At 41.2% G+C, this 23,800-nt stretch overlaps 2 protein-coding genes across 4 annotated transcripts in view; one reads left to right on the top strand and one right to left on the bottom strand.

The window, feature by feature from the left end:
• The window catches only part of abch1 (ATP-binding cassette, sub-family H, member 1), a 193,021-nt gene that overhangs the window by 138,743 nt on the left and 30,478 nt on the right, over window positions 1-23,800 (top strand). The gene's annotated exons all lie outside the window — the stretch shown is intronic.
• Window positions 606-23,800, bottom strand: part of ugp2b (UDP-glucose pyrophosphorylase 2b) — a 38,570-nt gene continuing 15,375 nt past the window's right edge. For 2 of the 3 annotated variants that reach the window (XM_086258904.1, XM_086258903.1), the window contains exons 4-10: window positions 18,386-18,571; window positions 13,872-14,005; window positions 9,712-10,009; window positions 8,928-9,125; window positions 4,309-4,551; window positions 3,825-3,929; window positions 606-3,498 (exon numbers count right to left, since the gene is read on the bottom strand). In XM_086258904.1, the coding sequence (XP_086115030.1) occupies window positions 3,391-3,498; window positions 3,825-3,929; window positions 4,309-4,551; window positions 8,928-9,125; window positions 9,712-10,009; window positions 13,872-14,005; window positions 18,386-18,571 (1,272 nt within the window). In that variant the 3' untranslated portion in view covers window positions 606-3,390. Of the gene's footprint in view, window positions 3,499-3,824; window positions 3,930-4,308; window positions 4,552-8,927; window positions 9,126-9,711; window positions 10,010-13,871; window positions 14,006-18,385; window positions 18,572-23,180; window positions 23,488-23,800 lie in introns of those variants that run through there. The other variant, XM_086258905.1, reaches the window with a different exon arrangement.

Here is a 23,800-nt window from a genome sequence, read left to right as displayed (position 1 = left end):
TGGGAGTGAGCAGGATGGACAGGATTAGAAAGAAGTACATCAGGGGGACAGCTCAGGTCGAACAGCGGGGACATGTGCAGTGGAGAGGTTCGTGGATATGTTGGACAAAGGAATACTGAAGCTGGTAGGCAGGAAGAAAGAGGGAGACCCCAGAAAAGGTTCATGGATGTAGTGAAGGATTACATGAAGAGAGTTGATATGACAGAAGAGGATGCTGGGATTGGGTGAGATGAAGGCAGATGATTTGCTGTGGCGACCTGTAAAGGAAATAACCGGAAGAAGACAGTCCAACCCTAGTTCAGGGTCAGTTGGTATCTCTTAAATACAGAGATTTTAGACGAAGTCAAGCATCTGCTTCTGCACATTTTGCTTTGTTTTATGAGTCGAGTTTATGAACTATTAATTCATACCCTGACTGCTCCATACACATGATTTCTGGTGCTTTTACACTCAGAGGCCACCAGGTGGTCATACAAATGATTAGAATGAGTAAAGGAACTGGATCAGTGTTCTGGATTTCTCTGCAAACCTTCCAGAAACATTAATAAATGTTCTGCCGACATCTCTCAAGAGTTGACTGACGGACAGATGACACAGTACACGTGTTCGGTATTTCATATTGCACTTTATTCACCTCTGAAGAGGCAGAAGCAGTCTGGGCTGAGACCTCGTCGCTGTCACAGATCAACACTTATTGCTTTCGGGCTCTCGGTCCGCACGGGTCGGACCCATCTCAAGTATACTCACACTGAAACTTTGTGTACATGTACATATGTAAATGAATATGTGTATGTGTGTGTGTGTGCCCCAACACTGCAGAAAACACAGCACCTCGTGTCTTTGGGTGAAGGAATAACGCTGAGTGATGGGATGGGCAGAGAAACCGGAGAAACGCTGAGGTTTCACATGACATGAAGGTGAAAACAAACCGGAAAAAAAATACACAACACTGTGATGTTCTCGTCAGCTACTCCACACAGAGACGAATAAAGGCCTTCACTTTAAAATTACATCCTGTCCCAGAAAATCTCATATCGCAGTACCCAATTATTTCTCAGCACAGACGTCGCTGCGGGCTTCGTGGGCTCCACTAATTCAGCTTAAAGCTGCTCTGTTTAATCTTCACGGCAACAACAGATCTAATGACGACTCGCGCATTTTAGATGCGGCTTGTAGTGAAAAAAAATCAGCAGGAGAGTGCAGCAAAGGACATAAAAGTCACATTTCCATCAGAACGCTGCTCAAAATGTATTATCTTTGGGTCTTCATCCTTTGAAGCCAATAAACTGAGAGGGTACGGTGATATGACACTAGTGAAACCTGAAACTAATGAAAGCCAAGCTTCACTTGAGCCACATGCATAACAAGCCGTCGCCTTTGCCATTTATTCTCATGTTTCCAACGGTTCTGAGTGTTTTTAAACACATGCAAAACACTGACTTGTGGATGGTAATGCAGTTAAAAGTCAGTGAGAAGTCTGTATCAGCTACATCAATACTATATAAACTGGAGAGCTGGTTATATTGATGTTATTGATCGTTTTAATCAGTTGATCCGACAACATCAGACAATCTCAGAACATTTTGGTCAAAAAATGTGCCGATATGAAAAAGCTTTATACGGTTGCTTTTTTGTTTGTGGTTTTTTTTTTTTACTGAGCATGAGGCATAAAAAAATGATATCATTCAGTTTCTGCAGCAGAGCAGCCTCGCCTCCATTAACAATGCTCTCAGAGCTCTCTGCGGCGTCACAGCTGAGCCGATGGTACTACAGAGGTCGGTCCATCCTCATAGTGCAGCCGACAAATTAGTGCTCCCGGGACACCTTTCACAAGTGGATACAAGTACCAAAGTCTTTTGTGGTAAAGTCAATTATCCATTTAAAAGCTCATTTTCAAGAGGCTTGCCAGATGAAGTCAGCTAGACTTGATGATTTTAAATGATCTTAGTGTCAAATTACACCGAGTCCACTGAGCAGAGTCAACTTTAGAAGTCTTTTTTGTCTCATTTATAAACATTTGATTCAGAATAATTTACTAACAGGAGCGCAGGGGTGCAGGATGGACTGACAGGGTGTGCACCGAGGGTAAAAGGAGCTTTCACTGTTGTAAAATACATGAAGTGTAAATTCATTCTCATTGGATGAATATAGGCAGACACAGCTGTATTAACCACAGTACCTTTTTTTTTTTAATGGTGCTGGTAATTTGGATGCATAAGAGTCGCTAAATCAGACCAAATGTTCAATTTCTGTTGGAAAATGAATGCAGAGAATCTTATTCTGTCTCATAAAATATCAGAAAACCTTAAAAGTACCCTCAGTGTTTGTATACTGTCATAAACACCAGTGTTGTAATGTTTCAATTATAAAATATTTTAGTTAGAAACGAAGCAAAGAAGTTCTGAAGAAGCTTTTAAGCTGTATACTTGAGAATTCAACTGACTTCTCTATTTTTGGTACTTGTATCCACTTTGTCGCCGTTACCTGCTACATTTGAGGGCAGACTGAGGGCAAGTTTGTGGAATAAACTGCTGACACGCCTGATATCTGAATTTTTTCCTCCCTAATAAAATGACATTTGCATTAGCCCTGAAAATCCAGCAGAGGTTCCTAATGACACCTCTCCAAACCAGTGCTAAGCGCTGCATTTCCACTTGGGTTTCTAAGAAATCTGATGTACCAGTAAGTCATTTTTGCACTGCTAGACATCCTTTTCTGTTGTATTGTTGAACTCAGTGGTAAATCAGGACCCTGTGCTGGGTTTACATTACACAACTCTGTGTGTTTTGCTGCGGCTAAATTGCGAAACCGTATCGAGTCCAGCAGAGACGTCTTTGTGCTTGAAATAAGAGGTCAAAACCTTCCCGTAATGCCCATGACTTCATCTTTGTGATTGCATTAGCAGTGCAAAAAACCCCAAATCTAATTTGTTCTCCAAACTGTACTCCCACTAGTGTCCCTAATAATATGTGAGTATATCAGTATATTATCCCTACCTATTTAGAATATATTATTTTTTATTTTCTGGCCAACAAAAGTCAAAATCAATATAGAAGAAAAGAAAACAAAGGGTGAGTTGTTTTCTCCCTAATCTGGATAAAAGTGTTTAAAAGTGGTCGCTAAGATTAGTTCATTAGTAATACTTTTAAAGGTTATGTGATGAACAGCCTGCAGAGGGCAGTATATCCCAGCTGCTTCCAACCATCAAAGCAGGCGAACTGCTTCTTAATGCTGAGACTGCAGGGTAGCACTGCACATGCAATCACACTCAGCCTCCAGGGGAAAAAGTCATATCCTCTCACAATCTCTTGATGTCGTGTCAACATGTCAAATGGGTCACATGACAGGGATTACGGGGGACTACGTCACACGATGAGGGTGAAGAAGGCCTCAGTGGTCCAGGATGCGGAGGTTGCCGGATACGATTTTGTTTTCCAGCATGGAGCCAGCCGGAATATCGATCCGATCTCCGTGGTTGGCGATGATGATGACGGTGCCCTGCAGAGACAGAAATGATGACAGGACTGAATTTAATTAAAGCCGTAAATCAAAAACAGAAGCACGCAGGTTCAAAGTCTGAAATTAATGTCTTCAATTCTCTCTGCACTTCTTCTCCACCACATTACTAAAACAGCAAGTTTCTTTTACTGTCAGCGAGCTTTCTGGATTTATTACGCTCAACGTCGTTATATTCAGAGTAAATTAAATAGCTGTAACACGTTTTGTGGCCATGAAAACAACTGTAGCTCACATGCTGGCATTATGGAACAAAAGAAAACAAGGTTTCCTCGTCTTAAAAAACGAATCTGACTGCAGAGCTTTACCTTAAGCGACACGTTTTTCCCAAAGGTGACGTCTCCGGACACCGTCAGATGGTCGAGCTCCAGCATGTCGGGAATGCTCTCGAAGCGGATCAAGTATTCCTGAACCTGAGCGCAGACACAGAGAAAAGTAAGTCATCTGTATGTGAGCTTTTCAACCCCACAGATCCTTTGGCAAATTAAATTACTGACTAAATACCGTCACTGAGAATCAGAAATTTGGGGGCATCAGTGGTGTAACCTCTGAGGATCAGGAGATTACTCAGAAACCTTCTTGGAAGAATTTATTTATTTTACACCCAACTTTAGCATCCCATTTAACATCACAATGGTCATAACAAATCTCTAATGAAGTATTTAATCAACATTTAATCAGTGGCTTTGAAAAAGTTCGGCACTTTTTATTATCATCACAGCCACACGTGAGATCAACAGGCTGCACACGCAGTGACAGATGTTCCGATGTTTCCACAGTTGGTGTGATTACCTTGGTGAAGGAGCTGCCCAGTTTGACGTGCGGCGTTGTCGGGAACTCTCTCTTCGGGCTCATGTTGAGCGAGCCGGCATCCAGGCTGTACAGGTTGGACATGACCAGAAGCAGGTCCGACGTAGTCTTGACCGGCAGGAAGCGGCTGCGGGGAACGTTTATTCCCAGGGCGTTGTCGAAGCATTTGATGGCCGCACCCACCGCAGTCTCCAGCTGGATGACGTTCTGCCCGCCGTCGAGCGTCTGATGAACAGGAGAGGGGAGAGGACACGTTAGCTGTTTTTCTTTTCCTGCTTATTTCCAACAATGTGAAGAAAAATGAGACGTAGCACAGCGCTAACACCCCATTAAAGTCCGAATCACGTTGTTCCCTACCCAACGTGTTTTTTTTAATAAAAACAAAAGTGCACGTTTGTGCCCCTAACTGTACAGTCTTTACTATAAAACTACATTTAAATTATGCAGCAACTCCCAACAGAGAAGCTTCTTCACCCAAATTAAATAAACAAGAGTCGAACTGTGATTTAAGCCAATGGCGGTTCAGATGTCAGTGGTGACATCTCCTTCCATTACTTATTTTATTATTTTTCCATTACTAAACACTCCACCTGTACAACTAATAATATTACCCTGCAGATCATCTGTACTTTGCGCTGTTGTGGTTTAGAGGCACTTAAGATAAAATGAATGTCCACTAATTAGGATTAAACACACAGTTCTGCAGTGTGCAGGCCTCTAACTGAAACTGAACCCTCAAACTGAGTGGTTTTAGTGCTGTACTCTTATCTAGATGGGACCTACACTTATGTAAAACCACACAGCACCTGCAAAGTTATGTCCAGTTTGCATAACACTTGCAATCCTGCACATGAGGAGTGGAAAATTTCATCTGTACCTATCGGGCCAAGACCGCAATAATCAGGGAGGAGGCTGCGGTTCAGCTGTGAATTTATTACACTGGCTGCAGTTTTGGACGGCCTGAGGCGATACTTCCCCCCCATCAGGGGGGCCAGAGGCCCGCAGTGCCAGTGAGTGAGCAGGACCGAAATAACACAAAGTCACAGCAAGTTACATTTGTTTGCTGTGCTGCTTTAAATCAGGATTGCTCTCAACAAGGACTCTGCAGGGCATTAAAGAACAAAGATATGTGGGAAATAAGTCACATTTAGACAAATTAGGTACAAGATTAAATTCACTGATTAAGCATTTACTCAAACATTTGCTTCATCAGTCAAGTGTTCCTTTTTTCTTCTGACTTACCATGACCTGTGCAAACCTCACTGAACGAGGGAGGAACCCGTTATTGTGTTAGTGTTGTCAAAAGAGGGCAAATATAAGCTACAAATCCAATCATCTAAGCATCTAAGAAGGGCCAGACACATCTGAGGTCCTCTCAGGCCTTTGCTGCGTCTTTCCCATTTCTCAAGAACAGGATTTTCAGATACTGTTCGTCTGCTGCCATCTACTCTTTTGTCTTCCACTTGTTCAGTTCCTCCACATTTAAAGACACTACAGTTTTTGGCAAATAGCTCTTGAGGAATCACCTTTTATTGCAAACATACTACCATTTTGTGCCTGTCAAACAGTTTGGCAATTTTTGTAAATTCAACTTAACAAAGATGTGCTTTTACGACAGGCTGCTAGTAACAAAAGGGCTAAAGATAGAATTTAAAATTGGTTTACTGCTAAGTTGCCTGTTGTGCATAGATGATACTGCTTCATCTCTTGAGTTAGGTGCTTGAATGATTCATATTTCAGTGTTAAGTAAGTTAACAAACAAAAACATCCATCTATAAATGGTCCGGCGCAAGGACAGGACTGAAAGTGAGTGAAAAAGCTTCTGCTCACAGAAGTTTTGAAAGACCTTTAGAAACCCTGAAGAACTATTGCTTCAGACCACTTTAAAAAACAACAACAACAACAAAAACCATTACACCACAGTGTAATGTAAAAAAAGGAAAGAAGACTTTTTCTTAGTACTGTATGTTTTGTTAGCCAGGAGGTTTCTTGGGATCACATTTGTCTGAAGTTGACCAATAACCTAAACTGACTTTGTCACCCCTGTTTTTTTTTTATGCCTGCCTGGCTCTCTTCAAAGACCTGGTAAGGGTGTAAGAGTTATTTTTGGGGGTTGAAGTTACAGTTAAGTTATAATTATGCTAACAATATTGAGAATGCATTTATGCTGGTCAAGGCCATCGGGAATGTATAAGCGTCTTCCCAGGAGATGCCAAATGACTCTTCTGCAGCCTCCTCTCATCAACACATGAGCCTAACATGAAGTGCTTTTTTAAAATGATTAATTTTGATCTTTTGACAGTTTTTTAAGGTTGATTCTCCATTAACAGCTTTACATGTGGCACCTGATTAATAACCTGGATTTTTTATATATATCAGCAACTTCAAAAAATTAGAAAAACAAAAACAGTTTACTATAAATTATGTCTAGCAGCCAAACTGCAGTACTTTGACTGCCCACCAGGGGGCTGCAGCCCACACAGGAAGTTGCTCAAAGAGAGGAACTTGTACCGAAAAAAAAAAGGACATATCCAAATTAGGATAGGTGGATGCTGGATGCCTTTCCAAGTCCAGAGCAATACATGTGTGTAAGAGGAGGAAGCGCAGAACATTCTGTGGGGATTATATCTTTTTATATCATTTTAATATCATGTTTATTCTCTTATATCCTTTTTATTAAGCTTTGAGTAGTTGATTAAAACATTTATTCAATCTATTACACATATTGCAAATGTCTGTCTGGTAAGAGGTTATAAGCTTTAGTTGGCGAGGTGAGAGTTGAGAGAGTGCACTGAGGTCGAGACACCCACAGTTTGCCCACACACACACACACACACACACACACACACACACACACACACACACACTATATAGACTCATTTCTAGGTAAGAGTTCAGACATATTTTGCTTGTAACTGCATTTTGTGCCTGCATAAGTGACAGTTTTTGTAGGATGCGTTTCTGATGTTCCAAAGATAAGCGAGAGTAAGAAGACCAACAGGAAGCACCTGGCGTGGAGCTGTGGTTACTGTAACTTATGCATGTTATGTATCTGCTTTGACGCATGAGGGGGCGTTATACCCTGACACATGCTGAGGATTGTGATGATGCATTTCCTCCACACATGTGTTTAATAAAATCATTGTTTTGACGCACTTGGACCAGCAGTCGTTTGTCTCTCACCTCAATCACGAATCGGGACAGTTCACATCACATGCAGCTGAAACTTTAGTCCAAGCACAGCAGATGAGCTGGATTGTTTTGTGTGGAAAATTGTCATGTGACATGTGGGAATGAAGCTGTGCAGGATGGCAGAAACATGAAGCGGAGATGAGAGAAGCTTTAAAATATGGGTGTCCTCAGCAAGCGTTTTGTTAGATATGATTTATTCATGAGTGATGGTCTGTGTGGGGGAAGAGCAGATCTGTCCCTGCTCCACTTTACATGGTTAAACCGGACAGATGATGATATTCTGGGAGGTTGGCTGGTCACTGAAACGAAACAGTTTCTTCTGCACACTCAGCCGCCCTCGTGTGAACCCTCTTTGAAATTTCCAGAGGGCTTGAACGAGAAGATTTATGACTCATTTCTCTTTGATGCCCTTTGCAATTTATTTAAAGTGAAGCATGGAGGAGAAACAGGCTAAGCAGAGTTCAGTTAGTTAGTTAGTTAGTTAGTTTTCCTTTAACTACACTTGTCAGTGTACTGTGAGCCACAAATAAATCACAGTTTGGACTCTTTGGAAACAGTGAAATGTGCAACGTTAACATGAAATCAGTGGGCTCTTCTCATTTCTCCCAGTTTTAACTTACATCTTCTCCTGCATTTCATCCCGAAATCAATCGCAGCGTAGCTTTTAAAGGATATAACAATTTCTAAAACGCATGTGGTGACAAGAGCAGGCTTGCTGGAAGAGCGATGACATTATAGCAGTGTACAGAATGAAAGGAATCAAGGATGACAAACAGAAGTTCACTTATCATCTGCACCATTCAAAGAACCGCTAACAGTTCCTGGTTAAACGAATACCTTAATTTGATAATAAAGAACTGTTTTTGTTCCCAGTGTTCTCTAAAAACATTTATGTTTTTTTGTTATGGAGCAAACGGATTCTAAAAATCTTCCAAGGAGAGAAAAATCAATCTAAAATGCAGCAAAGTTTTTAAAGTGCCACCTGAGGTATGAGTCCCAGTTGTGTCGCAGCTGCTGCTGGTGGGTGAATTATTACCTCTGAATGAGGACCAAATCCTTTGCTAACTATCCTCAACTCATCTCAATCGACAGAGAATATTAAAGCAAGAAAAATGCTTTCATTTTCTGTCATCTGCACACTGTTGCGGTGGCAGAAGCTCATATTAAAGACAGTTTTGAACAATGAGGTCAATGCAGGGTTTGTGAAAGTATCTGCGGGATATTAAACATGCGAAATATGTCACTGTATCATAGAAATGTGGGCGAATGCCATACAGAATGGCATGCAGGTTACAAAGATTATTACAGAGATTATTCATTTTTAACTTTTACTTTCACTGAATGTTGAATTACTCCACGCTGCACGTGCAGTAAGCCATGTGCCTTATGTTTGGCTCCTCTTCACTCACCTTAGGGTTGACTATGATCTCCATGTCCATTGCATTCTGCTCCTGCAGCCTCTTGATAGCAGGTAGAGAGATCCACAGGTTGTTGGTGTTGAAGATTTTGAACTTTGAAACTGATTTGAATTCGTCCACGTGCGCTTTGGGCACCTGGGCGATCTCCAACAGGCGCAGCTTCCCTTCATACTGGATCAGCGTGCCTCCCTGGAAATCACAAGCAGCATTTTTACAGAACACTCGCTGACCTGAGAGATTAAGCCAAAGTCTGGGAAATTAAAAGTGGTTTGTTAGGTTTGCAAAAAATAATGGTTACACTGAAATGCCAGCCAATAACCACCTGCAGGAAATGCAAACCTCCAAAGTGTAACCCAGTAACAGTGAAAGTTCACAAGGTTATAATAACTACAACTAATTCAGACACATATGTTGATCTTAATAATACAAAGATTACATAGATTTAACCACAGAAAAATTAAAGGTTCTGTTCACTTAAATTAAAAAAACAAACAAACAAAAAAAACTGTGCTACTTTGATGAAGCTGTTCGAGTTTGGGGCAATTCTTTATCAGTGAAAAGTAAAGGGTACAAATTCCATTCACATTCATTGTATTGAGACATTAGTAGAAACATTAGAGACAGAAATGATGTCAAGGCTTATTGCAAACAGAGGAAAGTAAGAAACCACAAAAACGTCTTTACTTTGGTTACATTACCACAAAAATAGTTTATGTCCTTGTTAATGCAACGGGGAGAAATCAGAATCTCACATCCACAATAACCTTCATCATACCTTCACGTCAGCGCGGGTCTTATCCGTCACCTCCATGACGAACTCGCAGCGTTTGCCGTTAGGCTGGCTGACCAGGTGGTGCAGGATGTGGAGGTCGACGGTGGCTCCCAGATTGTCGATGTTGGACACGAAGATGTACTCTTTGCCCTGCTCAATCAGCTGATCCAACAGGCCCGAGTTGTAGAAGCTGGCGTAAATGTCGCCGTGACCGGGAGGGTACCAACCCTCTGCGTTTTGCCCGGTCATTCTCAAGTTTGTGGACACGGGAAGGAGAGACTCTTTGTTGATGCGAGGGTACCTTGATGAAGAAAAAGAGTTCACGATAAGATCGGGGGTTATTTAACGACCCGTTCCGGCTCAGTTTTTTTTATCGTCCTTCATTTTTTTCCAGTCCCATCCAGTGGGCTGGATTGGAGTCTTTGACAGGCCAATTATGGCCCCCAGCCCTCATGTTTTAGACCAAACTGTGTACAAATATCAAATAATAAGGAGTACAAGATTCAGAAGGATGTACAAGACACAATACAATGACCCCGAGGTAAGACCGTCAATGTAGATATCGCTAACATCTCGACATGTACATGTGAAATGACCTAAACTGTGGTGCATGCTATGGCGCCATGTATGTGCTACTGGCTTCATGTAATGTTGTTAAAACCTTCAAATCAACTTCCAGTTAACAGCTATCATTTTGACACACAAAGGTTGACTATATAAAGCACATCCTTCTCTTCTGTTTATGTGGTTAAAGTCTATCTCCTTGTGCAACTTATAATATGTATGGAAGGAAGAAAACAAGCTTGTTGACTCATTTATCTGTGGAGCTGCAGAGCTGTGAATCTCAGACTTAAGCAGACAAACACCACAAAGACAAAACAAAAAGTGTGAAATCATTTTTGCTCCACATTTGACGTAAATCCTCGGAAACTCTGCACCAAGCCAGCATGCCAAGTGCTATCTAAATTTCTCCATATCACTGCCCAGACTTCAAACTGCTCCCTCGACAAGCAAACTTTTTAGCTTTTTCCAAGAAGAAGGCAGCGAAGGCAACACGCCAAAGAGTCCAAGCCATGATGGCAGTGTGCATTAAAGTGATCAAAGGGCTTGTTCGAAGGATCTGAGTCAGGTTTAGTTAACAAACCTCAAGGTGAGGAGCCCGGTGAGCATGAGCCGCCTGTGTTTTTAGCACTTTGAGGAAGCTTATGAGAGCAGAGCTGGTCAAGTGAGACGAGCTGCAGGGTTGGGGTACCACGGCCCTTTTAATGGAAGATTAATTCTATCTGACTGTTCTGGGAAGATGTTTATGATAAGACTTTCTGATGAAAGTTCACACACTTCAAAAGGTTTCATGTCATCTTAAAACCAAATCTGGGAACATTTGATTACTTCCACAAAAAATGTTCCTTCTTTCTTGGACATGTGCTGCCTCAGAGGGAAGCGTCTTTCAGGGTACAAAGACATGGACAAGGAAAGAAGTCACTTCATGTATTCAACCATCTCATTGGGCAGTTTGTCCTTTCTGACTTCTCTCCTGAGGGATACGCTGAACGTTTATGGGTTTAACACCCGGAATAAATTTGTTATGTGGCTAAAGAGAAAAAAAATGTGAAACCTAACCTGCATTTTTACATCAGCTTGACGACTCCTCTGGTTTCTGGTGCTCAGGCACGATTAAACCAGACATTCAAGAGGTACTCACGCTGTCTAGGAGAACTACATCTAACAAATCCAATGTTTACATGACAGCTGCTTTTGTCTTCCTGAAGACACTGAAGAAGGAATGATCATGGAAAGAAAAACCTAGAGCTTTGTTCAAAGGGACACCCAGTTATTATTTTAAGGCTTAATAGGAGCTTTAGTAAAAGTAAAGAAAACCATGGACCAACACACACAGTTAAAATCCCTACTGCTTTGGGGAAGTGGACAGATTTCTTTTTTAAGAATTCAGTTTCACTTCAAAGTAAGTGGATTAGATGCCCTATATGGATAAAATAGCTACGCATGCCATGAATCTCGTGAAACGTGGTTTCTGTGCTGATGTTAATGTCAGAGGAGATCTGGAACTCAGTTATTCATTCAGCTGTGACTTTCACATGTGTGCCATAACTTTACGTGGTCTGCCGCTGAGTTGCTGCTGTTCCTAAACGTGCCCACTTTGCAATAATGCCACTTACAGCACTAACAGTTGATTGTGAAATATCTACGAGGGAAGAAATTTCACAACTGACTTGTAGCAACAAATGCATCCTGTTACACCACCACGCTCTGATTCGATGAATTCTTTAGAACAACCGATATTTCTGAAGACGGCCTGCATGGCTAGGTGCTTGAACTTATACAGATAGTGCAATGCAACTGCAAGAAAACAGAATTCAAACTGTTTATCACTCTTACCAATTTGAGTTTTATTAAACATGAGACAACCTTATTTAGCCTGAAAGTGAAACTCTTGAGGTAAAGAATCTCTTTTTCTGGCTGACACAGGCACCATTAACCTGGCAACGCAACTCCCAGACAAAAGCCGTACACTCTGGGAGAACAGAAACTCCACACTAAAGGGCCCTACCCTGTTCTGTACCCTGCACCTTCTTGTTGCAGGGCAACAGTGCTAACCATTGATCTAAAATGTGATTTAAAATGTAAAAATGTAAAAAAAGAAAAAAGAAAAAAGAAAGCTAATTTGTTACTAGTATCCAAGCTAGTGAGCAACTAGTGCATGGTGAATGTAGGGACGTTAGTATGCACAGCACATTTCTGAGAATGCATTTTACAAAGCTTTAACACAAGTGGCAGAACAGGCTAGCTGTACGTCTCAAGGTATGCATTTAGAGCAAACCTGATTTTCCAGCTCTGTGCAGGAACAGAACCTTCAGTACAGTCTAGAACGTAATAGTCAAAACGAAACTTACTTTCTTTTTTTAGCCATTTACACTTGGCAGCATATGCGTCTGTTCTTCCAAATGCATTCATGGAAAGGTGGAGGCAAAGTAATAAGCAGCAAGACCCCAGCACAGAACAGAGCTGGCATCAGCGCCAGTGAACATGACATGGATTCAGTTAAATACTGTATAACAGGGGTGTCGAACTCCAGGCCTCGAGGGCCGGTGTCCTGTGCGTTTTAGATATCACTCTGGGTCAACACACCTGAATCAAATCACTAGTTCATTACCAGGCTTCTGGAGAACTTCAAGACATGTTGAGGAGGTCATTTAGCCATTTAAATCAGCTGTGTTGGATCAAGGACACATCTAAAACCTGCAGGACACCGGCCCTCGAGGCCTGGAGTTCGACACCTGTGCTGTATAAGAAGAGGAACTGGGATAGAGGTCAGCTGCAAACCAGTTCTTATAGGAAGCAGTTACTATATGCGGGCTAACGCACCTTCAGTGAAACCTCGTACCCTAGATGAGGTTTATCAGTTGCATGTGTAGAACAGTATCAGCTGGGCCATCAGCTGACTCCATGCTCGAGTCTAAAGCTTTATTTAAGTGACTATAAGAAGTTCTGGGTTTGTTGGGTATATAAAGCAAACAGTTTTTTCCCTTCATTAAGTGTAACACCAGATAACGCGACTGAAGCTGAATTTAAATCTCTTTTTATGAATTACTGTCACGCCCTAGGTCACAGACTTTCCTTTGTTCTCCTGTTGATTGACATTTAAACCATTCAACCACTTTTTCCTCTGCTGACATTAAATCCTCCAGCTTCCGTCCCAAAGTGCTTTGTAGTGTAACTCCTTGAGGTACACAAAACATACAAGCTTTAAATAATTCAAGCGAAATGGTAAAAAGCAAGTTCCACTCCCTGACAAACTGGAGACACCAGGGCGTTAAATATTAAAAGCCTTTTCCATACATTGCATGACACCTCCTGTCTGTTCTTGACAGTCTGAGCTCAGAAGCCGGAGCGTCACTCAGGAGTTCGTTTTAGGGGAAAATGAGTTCATTCAGGAGATTTAATACTGCTAACTTCTTAAAACAAATTGAGATTTCTGTGTATTTGTCTTACACAATTCAATATTCCTTTAATATTTGACAGAAAAATGGACTCTTATTCCCTTTGGCACTGGTTCATATACAGCATATCTAACTGTGTCAGGGAGTGTTTGCTGGGCTCACTGTTACTCAATAGGACATTGTTTTACGATCGTGCTCCCTCACCTGCTTTGGTTAAAGGTGTGTATCTTGACCCGGTGGTGTGTGTACTTCTGCAGGATTTTCTTTGTGTCTTCATCTGTGTTGAAAGAGTTCATGAGGACCAGAGGTACGTCTGTGTTGTAAGTCTTGTTCAGGTGCTGTAGGGTGAAAAAACAAAGTATATAAATGCATTTATCCATATTTATCCAATAAAGAAAAAAGAGAAGTAGGCAGTAGACGGTCATCAAGTGTTTCTTAACAGTGTAAGGGCTCAACAGTGTTATAATCAGAGATGATGCTAACTCTCAAGGACCAACTCACATAGTAAAGATGCCTTTTAATTCAGGAAAATTGGTGGAAATGAACAAATATTTTTTGGATTCACCAAAACCGGCTGACTGGAGAGCTAATAATGGGTCTGAAGGAGGACTTTTGTGAAGGCAATGAAACACTCAAAGCATCTTTGCAGAAATTGATGGTCAGGTTGGGCCGTTTACCTCATCAACAACCAAACAACTTTGTGCTCTTGTGCAAGTAATGTGACCTGATCTGACACAGATAACGTTTTAAAAAGGAAACAACATAGACAAATAAATGAAAATCTCTATGCCACACTTCCGCATTCCATCCATTTATGTAAAGTATCCATCAAAACAAACCGGGAGCCAAATTTGGCGAGTCTGCCTTGTAGTGAGTGACACTGTTAGACACTTCTGCCACTGCCTTTTAAAGGCACGGTGAGCGTGCACTTGCTGGTACAACCCTCTCTTAGATGCTGTAGATCAGGGGTGCCCAATCCCGGTCCTCGAGAGCTACAGTCCTGCAGCTTTTAGATGCATCCTTGTTCCCACACACCCGAATCAAATGAATGGCTTGTTATCAGGCCTTTGCCAAACATGATGGCATGCTGAAGAGGTAATCAAACCATTTGATTCAGCTGTGTTGAAGTAGGGATGCATCTAAAAGCTGCAGGATAGTAGCTCTCGAGGACCGGGATTGGGCAGCCCTGCTGTAGATGCTTCAGTAGCGACACGACAGTTAACACAGTTTTACACAAAACTTTATGATCAATCTTTGCACATGTTTGAGGTTCTGATGCATTTGCAAGTTGTCAGAACAGGGGTCACACCAAATGTGAGACAACACCTGGAAGTGGTCAAGAGGTGCATAGAGCAACAGGCTTAAAGGAAAGATCAGCCAATCTTAAAACAGCTTTTCTCTGTGTTTTTAAGTCTGGATTTGAGGAAAGCACTTTGTATTCAAATTACTTTAAATTTAACTGCATATAAAACTTTTTCGCCACTGTTTTCAAGTCTGTGTTTAAATAGCTCTTCAAGTGTCGTTGTGACATTTGGAATTTGAAAATTCAACATTGCAAAAACATTTTGAATTTTCAGATCATCATAAGACAAAAGGAAAACTGGCCCACTCGCCTTCGTTTTCAACCAACAACTCTGTACCTTGACTGTGCGATTTGAATGAATACAAAGGATGTAAATTACACCCGAGTAGAATGGGAAGCAGTTTCTTTACTGCAATAACAGAAAATTAAAATGAGTAGAGGAGGCGGAGGATGAGACGCGGGCTGTGAATCAGTGGGGCTAAGATGATGTGAGGAATCAAATTTACTGCCTGTGACAGTTACAACGAACGAGTGGGCTTTTCTAAGCTAAAGTATGAACGTCATGTTTCCATTTATTAACCAGGATGGGTGTTGGCTGGTCATGAACTTCACACAGCTTCTAACGCACACAGATGTCTTGTTTCTGAGTTGTATAGATGGGTAAACTCCCTGTGTTTAACTTTGATACACCTTTAAATGTTACAATGATACATTAAATACACCTTTAAATGATGTGCCCTTCCTACTTATCACACACAAAGTGATTTTCTTTTCAGTATTTTGTCAGTGGGATCTGTTTCTAATTAATGCATCATCTATATATTTATAAAAATCTTCAGGAAAATGAATTGAAATTGATTTAACAGCTGAGTACAACAGTATTCTCATTAAACTCATCCCAATCTTTTAATTTAACATTTTCCTTATATGCAGTGGTCTATGCAAAGGTTAAATTACATCATGGTTTTTTATCGACACTGTCTGGAACCGGATTTCTGTGAGCAAATAATAAATCTCCACTTATGTGTATTAGACACAGGCTCCATTGAATCCTCAAAGCAAAAGAGATTGTGGTTGTCCTGCACCCCTCCCCAGAGGGACAATCAACACTAGAAATATGAACCATATGAGCCTAGTGTTGTGGTACTAGCAGTGAGATTCTGTTGTTACTGTAGCAAAGAAGCTTTTCTTGACTAAGTGTAGCCACAACTTTCATGGGTTTTGTTCAGTACTTGCATGAGATGAGCACATGAGCTGGTATTTATGAAGCCCTTTTCCACTCTTAGTGAGCACTCAAACCAATTCTACTACAAGCCACGTTTACAGTCATGTAATGCTTTATTCTACACACAATAAGCACTTTTTGGATCAATCCCACTCTGATGGATGTATCAAGGGAAACTTGAGGTTCAGTGTCTTGCCAAAGGAAGCTTCGATATTTTCACTGCAGGAGCCAGAAATCAATTAGTGGATGACCCGCTCTACCTCCAGAGCTGCTGTAGATATGCTGATCGTGTGTGTATTTGTTAACAAAGCCCTAATTGTTGTGAAATTGCATTATTATAACCTTTATTTCACCAGGACGTCTTCTACAAGAGAGACCTGACCCAGGCAGTAACTTTACAGGTTTACCCTCTTTCACACATCTTTAACTGAACTTGCTAACTTAACAAATCTGCTCTTGAGGGAGGCACTCAGGTGAAAGCTGTAAATCTTCAGCAGCCAGGCGGCGCCTGAGTCGGAGCTTTGTCCGACCTTGTTTCGTCCGCTCTCAGTGAGAGGGTACATGCTTCAGCTCTAAATTAAACATGCATGATTCAGCGGGGTGGCTGAGAGGTGCGTTCTCCTGCAGGAGGGCCTGGTTAAGGGGGTCTGTGTGTGCGTGTGTGGGGGGGGGGGGTATCCATTTTTCCCCCTTCTCAATAGGTCGATTCAGTCAGCATGTAATCTGACCAGACTGAGCAGAAAATGGAGAGCAGTGCCTCTGACACAGAGAGCAGTGTGCTGGGAGAAGAGGAGTGTCCCTGGAGGCTGTTATGAAACACTGAAACACTCCGGTAACGTACAGCTCCCAATTAAACTCAGTTATACAACACAATGAAAGACTTTAATATTACTCACAGTAGATTCCCTTACAATGGCCACAACTAACGCAAACCTTGTTTAGAAAATAACTTTTCTTCCTACATCCCCCTGAAAGGCCGTTTGAACATGTGGTTTACTGTTTATTAAAATTACTGAACGATTAAGTGCTGCAGAAATAATGCAGGATCGGATCCAAATAATCACACCAACTCCTCTCCTCCAGCACACAGACATCTCTGTTTCCCGGCCAGTCGCCAGTACTGGCCGGCACCCTGAGCTTTCACACTGAACCCCTTTCAGAAGCCCCTCAGCTCTGGTTCACAGAAGCACATGGCTGCATGAAGTCAGGCTTGTCTCTGGAGGATGATACGCATGCCGTGTAAGACTGGAAAAGGGCAGAGGTAAATCCAAACCCACCCCCATGAATCATTGGATTTTTTTGCCGTGCTCTATAGTAAAGTAAGAAACATCAAGACAACACAAACCCTCAATACACAGAGCAAATGTTTATATTACATCAGGCTACACATCACTTCCTACTCTGTCTACTCTGATGTCTAAGCCACATCATGAGTGCTGGTGTGGCTGCAGACAAGAAGGCAACACCCAGCTGTTCTCAAATCAGTGCCACACTAACAATTTCATATGAAAGAAGGAGCTCTCAGTAATTATCCACACTGATGGACTGAATCTGCAACTTTAGTAAGAAAGTTTTAAAATAACCAGTGTTGTCAAAAGTGTTCCTTCTGCCTCAACTGAACCACCATTTAATACCAAATTACATTTCTATGAATAGGTTCTTGTGCCTGAAAGTCACAACTGAGGTTTGACTTCAGGCTTTCCAGGAATACACATTGTTGCAACACTATTGTTACCGGTGTCAGGGCTGCCGTACAGCAAAATATTGCATTACTACAATGAGGGGCGGTCCTGGTAGATTTTCACTTCACAAAATAATAATTAAAATTGAACAAAATTGAACAAAAATCATCACTTTTAAATTTTACTAGCTGTTAGTGGGAATTATTATCATCTTCTTCATCTTATTTAAATGTTGATCTTTCAGTAATCTCAGCATTTTACGTGCTTCTGCACAGCAAACAAACAAATCAAATATTACACATCCACAAGGAAAATGTTAGTTAGTTCTTATTGTAAGACAACCTTAGTCTGCTATCACTTTACTGTTAAATGGTATTACATTGGCAATTAGCCTACATGCAATCCGTTTGTGAGGTAGTGTGGCTTCGTTGCTTGCTTATAAAAACACGTCTCACAAAATTTCTTTCATTCAAGGCTTTTAGAGTGGAGCTTTTAAGAGCTTTTGTACCTCTATCTGCTGCACAGTGAGGTCCAGGAAGGTGTTCTCGTTACGGACGCTGATCAGGCTCTTGGGGCCCTTACATCCCATGCTGGTACCCAGGCCTCCATTCAGCTTCACCACCACCAGTTTGTTCAAGCTGTTGGCCACATTGTCCGGCAGGCCTCGAGCGGCAATCTTATCATACGGCTGAATCTGGAGGAGAGAAAGGAGATGGCTGCGGGTCAGGAAAAAAAAAGCAAACAAACAAAAATAAAGCAAATAAATTCTTTTAATTCTGATTCTGAAAGTGCTTACAACTGCACAGCCTCTGCATCCCACTTCTCACAGATCACCTGTGACTGACCTACCTTTCTCGTTCTTTTACATTTTTCGGCTTTTGCAAGCAAACTGATAGTCTTAAGTTCTTTACAGAAGCAAAACAGGGACATTAACAGCTTCGAGCGTGGGCGGACTAATTACTAGCTGAGCAATGAAACGGGCTGACGCGATACAGAAATGTGAAAATGTCAGAAATTGTTAACTTGATCTGCAGCAAACAGACATTCTGCAACTGCTTCTCGAGCGAATGGTGCAGAAAATAGTCATTAACAAGGCTTGATACACGACACAGCAAGTTTATACATACAGTACACAGCAGTTCTGTTGATTTATTGGAGTATGGTGTGTAAATGTACATTAGAGGATCAGCAATGCAGCTCTCACATCAGCATATCTACCTAACTGCTGTCTCCCACAGATGATGATGATATAAATATATTGTGTCAGCTAGGAACACGTAAACCTGCAGTTCACCCCTTTTCCCACCATTATTTCTTCTCAACTTTAATCAAGAAGCTAAATAAGCTAAATTTTAACCATATGTCATGGTATTTTGATCCCGTCTGTGTTTAAGTCATGTTCTGTGCAGTTTTATCATGCGATTAATGCGTCAGCACTGATAAGGCCGGATGTCATCCTGCCTCCTCTTCCTGTTAAAATAACAGAGTAGCTGATCAGTGATAGTGGACAAACAGCAGACCTCATGCTGGAAACAGTCTCTCTGGTGTTTATCCCCTTTGCTCGCCACACACAGAGGATGAGGTTACAAAACACAACACGCAAAAATGATGCAGCTGCTACCCGCTCTCCGTCCTTCACAGAGACGGGCATCGTAAAGGACAAATGGATGGCTGGAGGCGGTAAAATGTGTTTACTGACTTGCATTAAAGGAATGGAGATGATTATTGTGCATAACAGCGCAGACAGATGAAATCCCTGCAAGTATTGGGTATCAAAAAAGTCCAGGAGGGAAGGAAGAGAGGCTGTTGACGTGAGGTTATTTACAACGAGAGAAATGTTTTCAGCCGATTTCCCCATCCTATCCCTGTCCCCCCGGAGGGAAATGTCTCCCACACGCTGATGTTCATTTCCCTTTCTGGAGAAAACAGATGGGGGTTACTTTTACTTTTGACTCCTGCGTGTGTGTTGATCCCAGCTACAGCCAGTCAAGTTAAAACCCCATTTGTTGACCAGGGAACATCTCACTGACCACCGACTGAGAAATGTGCTGAATTTGCTCTTCACCATTTCCTCTAACTGAAAAGCTGCTGTCAGAGGCAGCGGTGAACACCTAAAGGAAATCTGCAGAGTATTATATCGACCGCAACGAGCCCACTGTTCGATTACAACTATGAGGGTGTCAGCAGGATTTGTCATGTTACACAGTTAAATTATGGTTTTCACGACATGTTAGCACGATTCGAAGGAGAAAGACATTTTCTCACTAAACTGAGATTACTAAGCACAGTGGAAGCGCAACTCTTCTGTCACTAGGAGACAATATTAGGAGACAACAACTGGAAATATTTGTGGGGACAATCACTCGTCTTCCTTTTAGAAAAGGTTCAAAGAAAACAATACAAACATCCCCGGACATGAAATTACTTTCAGCTGTTACTGAGTCAGAGTTGTGCATTTTCCCATCAAGTAGTTTAAACATTTGTATTTTTCCATTCGCCCATCATTCAAAGTTTCTCTTTTTTTATACAAATTAAAACTCACCACTGCCATTTATGCATAAAGATATTCAAGATCAAGATCTTTTACAAACCGCACGCACACAAAACAATATGACCTTTTACAACTCCAGTGCTGTGTGCCATCAAATCTCCCCACAGCACTGAGTCTGGCTTTTTTATCCAGCATTTTTATTACCGTCAGCAAATAATCTTGAAGATGAGATTTAAACGCTCAGCCCAAGGGGGGTACGCGGTGCAAAGTTCTCTAGTTTGTCCTTGTAGAAATGCTGAAAATGTTTCATACATGTGAATGTCCATGCTGGGAAGAGACTCAAGGGGTAACAATTAAGGTGACAACCAGTCTATTTAGTTTATTCTTGAAAAAGAAAAAAGAAAAGAGAAAAAAGAAAAGAAAAGAGAAAAGAGAAAAGAGAAAAGAGAAAAAAGAAAAGAGAAAAGAGAAAAGAAAAGAGAAAAAAGAAAAGAAAAGAAAAGAGAAGAAAAGAAAAGAGAAAAAAGAAAAGAAAAGAGAAGAAAAGAGAAAAAAGAAAAGAAAAGAAAAGAGAAAAAAGAAAAGAAAAGAAAAGAGAAGAAAAAAGAAAAGAAAAGAGAAGAAAAGAGAAAAAAGAAAAGAAAAGAAAAGAGAAGAAAAAAGAAAAGAAAAGAGAAGAAAAGAGAAAAAAGAAAAGAAAAGAAAAGAGAAAAAAGAAAAGAAAAGAAAAGAAAAGAAACTTCCACAATTGCGTTGTTTTGTTTTTGGATGGCTTGTCTCTCTGTCATGTTTTTGCAAGTCCAGCATGTCTGAAGCGCTAATAATCACACCTCCAGGTTGGAGTGAACAGAAGTTTGCTAACCAGCACTGAAGAAGAAGATTTAATTCACTAAACTGCCACATTAATAAAGCTGAATAATAATGATATACACTTAGATACATTTATGTGTAATAGATGTAATAGATGTTCTTGCAATATATTGAGTATTGCAGTCAAGTGCTTCCTTTCGCTGTAGTTTTTAATAAACGTTAGCTAACTATGTGCCCTCTTATTTCAGTTTCTCTCTGTCTCGTATGCATATATCATCTCCACAGTCTCATTACAGTCTGTCACTGTCACGACTTTGATTTCATTTTATGTTCTCCGTTTCCAATTCTTGCCTCATCACTTTTCTCTCCCAAACCCTATCATCTCTCTGTCTCCGTCTTTCTTTATGGAATCCTTATCTTTCTGTGAAGCCACATCCTTTTGCTCCTTATTCCTATTTTCCTGCCCTACTCTCCATCTTTAATCTTCTCTCTCTGTGTCTGCAGCTTCTGAGATCGTTAAGGACAAAAAAAAAAAAAAAAAGGAAAAAGCAGCTAAGAACTAAAGTAACATCATCATTTACTTATCATGTATAAAAACATATCACACAGAGACAAACCAAACTGGCTTATCCTGAGCTACTTCTATAGGGGAAAAAAGTATTTCTTAAGAAGTAGCCAAACTTGCAGAGTGGCGTAACTGCTGACAGTGAGAAACAGAGTTTGTAGTAAGAAAGATCAGGTTGTGTTCTTTGAGCTACTGTACCGAAAAACACTTTCCAGAGTTCTGTTTATTCCATTTATTTTGTGACACCTGATGAACATGAAAGCACGGATGAAACTACTGGAATTTTAAAAATGTTATAGAAAAATCACAGTTTAAACAGAGCTCATGAGTAGTAACCAATGTTTTAATAAATCCTTTGCAAGGTTTTGTTAATCCATTTATATATGGTTCATAAGCTAATAATAAATGGATAATAAAATTCCTGCACAAGATAAGTGCTCCAACTGTCCAACCAGTCAAAGATACTTTTAATTTTTTTGGCTACCAAAAAGTGGTGATAATCAGAGTGATCTGCAATAGTTTGCATTAAAAATGCCACGCCTCCACACATCTTCTCCTACTTATCCAATTCAGGGACATATTGGAGGCTGGAGCATAGGGCAAGCTGCTGCTCTGATGCTGGGCTAACACAAAGAGACAGACAGCCATTCAGGCACAGCTTTACATCTACAGCCAATTCATCAGACATCTTTGTCTTTGGACTGCAGAAGCAAGCTGGAGAGAACGTGCAAACTCCACAAATAGTTTCATACTCAAGAAATCAGCATCAACACGGCACTAATCACTGCACCACCACGCTGCCCACCCATTAAAAATACAATAAAATAATATCAGATTCAAATGTGACTGAATCTGTTTGACTATACTTTTACTTTGGCGTGCAACAGTTGTTCACACAGGAAGTGAGCAACTTCTGAGATGCAGTTTGGGTAAATTATTTCATAACTTATGGCACAGATATGTGTGGGTGTACAACTATGCACTCTTTAAAATGAGTGCAGTGCTCCGTAACCTCAAAATGAGAGGAAACAACAGGAAGAGATTACTGTGGGTCGTTAATCCAACTATAAAGACAAAAAACAATATACCGTATTTCCCGGACTACAAAGCGCACCTGAATATTAGCCGCACAAGCTAAAATCAGGGGAAAATCCTGTTTTGTACATACATTAGCCGCACCTGACTAAAAGCCGCAGGTGTTTCAATATTGACTTATCATATGTAAGAGAATATGCACAAAGGGAATTGTCAGGAAAGAGATGGCTGTTTGGAGACACACCCCTTTTATTAATATTTTGAAAAACAAGTTATGGGTACATATTTGCACATGTAGTACATAACAGTAACCTATAGCACACCAGAAAAATAGATTCGGACTACCTTTTAGGCTCAGGTGCAGTGACACGGCTTTAACAAGAAGAAAAGTCAGTCATTCACCATCTTTCTCTTCTTCCTGCGCTCTAAAACCACCAAAGTCCTCTTCTCCAATGTCGGAAACGAACAGGCTCAGGATGGCTTCGTCATCCACTCTCCGCTTCTCTCCTTCGTTGTCACTTTCAAAACCAAAGAAATCCTCGTTGTCAGTGTCAGAGTCGAACACCCTCAGAAGGGCCGTGGCGGTGTCCTCCTCTCCATCATGCAGCAGTCCAGCCCTTCAAAATCCGTTGGTGATCGTGGATGTTTTCGCACTTTTCCATGCTGTCAGAATCCACCGGTGGAGTTGGGCATAACTTGCTTTTCGCAAGTTTATCGCCGCTCGTCATCCACGCCTCCCGCTGAATGCGTAGCGCTACTTTGAAGTTTGTTTTTCACGCTACTTCGTACGGCACTACGTTGCCTGGCGGACGGACATGTGACTAACATACCACTCTTGAACCCCGATCCTTCCGCCAGGCAACGTAGTGCCGTACAACAGCGGAACAAACAAAACAAATCGTCTTACGATATCACAAAAATCATGGAAAATCCATAGAAAAGCCGCACCTGACTAAAAGCCGCAGGGTTCAAAGCTTGTGCAAAAAGTAGCGGCTTATAGCCCGACAATTACGGTACCAATA

This window comes from Aulonocara sp. 'chitande type north' Nkhata Bay, linkage group LG13 (genome assembly GCF_057382095.1).
Source record: "Aulonocara sp. 'chitande type north' Nkhata Bay isolate Kocher_YH1m ecotype deep benthic linkage group LG13, A_spYH_male_GT1.1, whole genome shotgun sequence".
In the NCBI taxonomy this organism is placed as follows: domain Eukaryota; kingdom Metazoa; phylum Chordata; class Actinopteri; order Cichliformes; family Cichlidae; genus Aulonocara; species Aulonocara sp. 'chitande type north' Nkhata Bay.
This window is presented reverse-complemented; position numbering and strand designations above follow the sequence as displayed.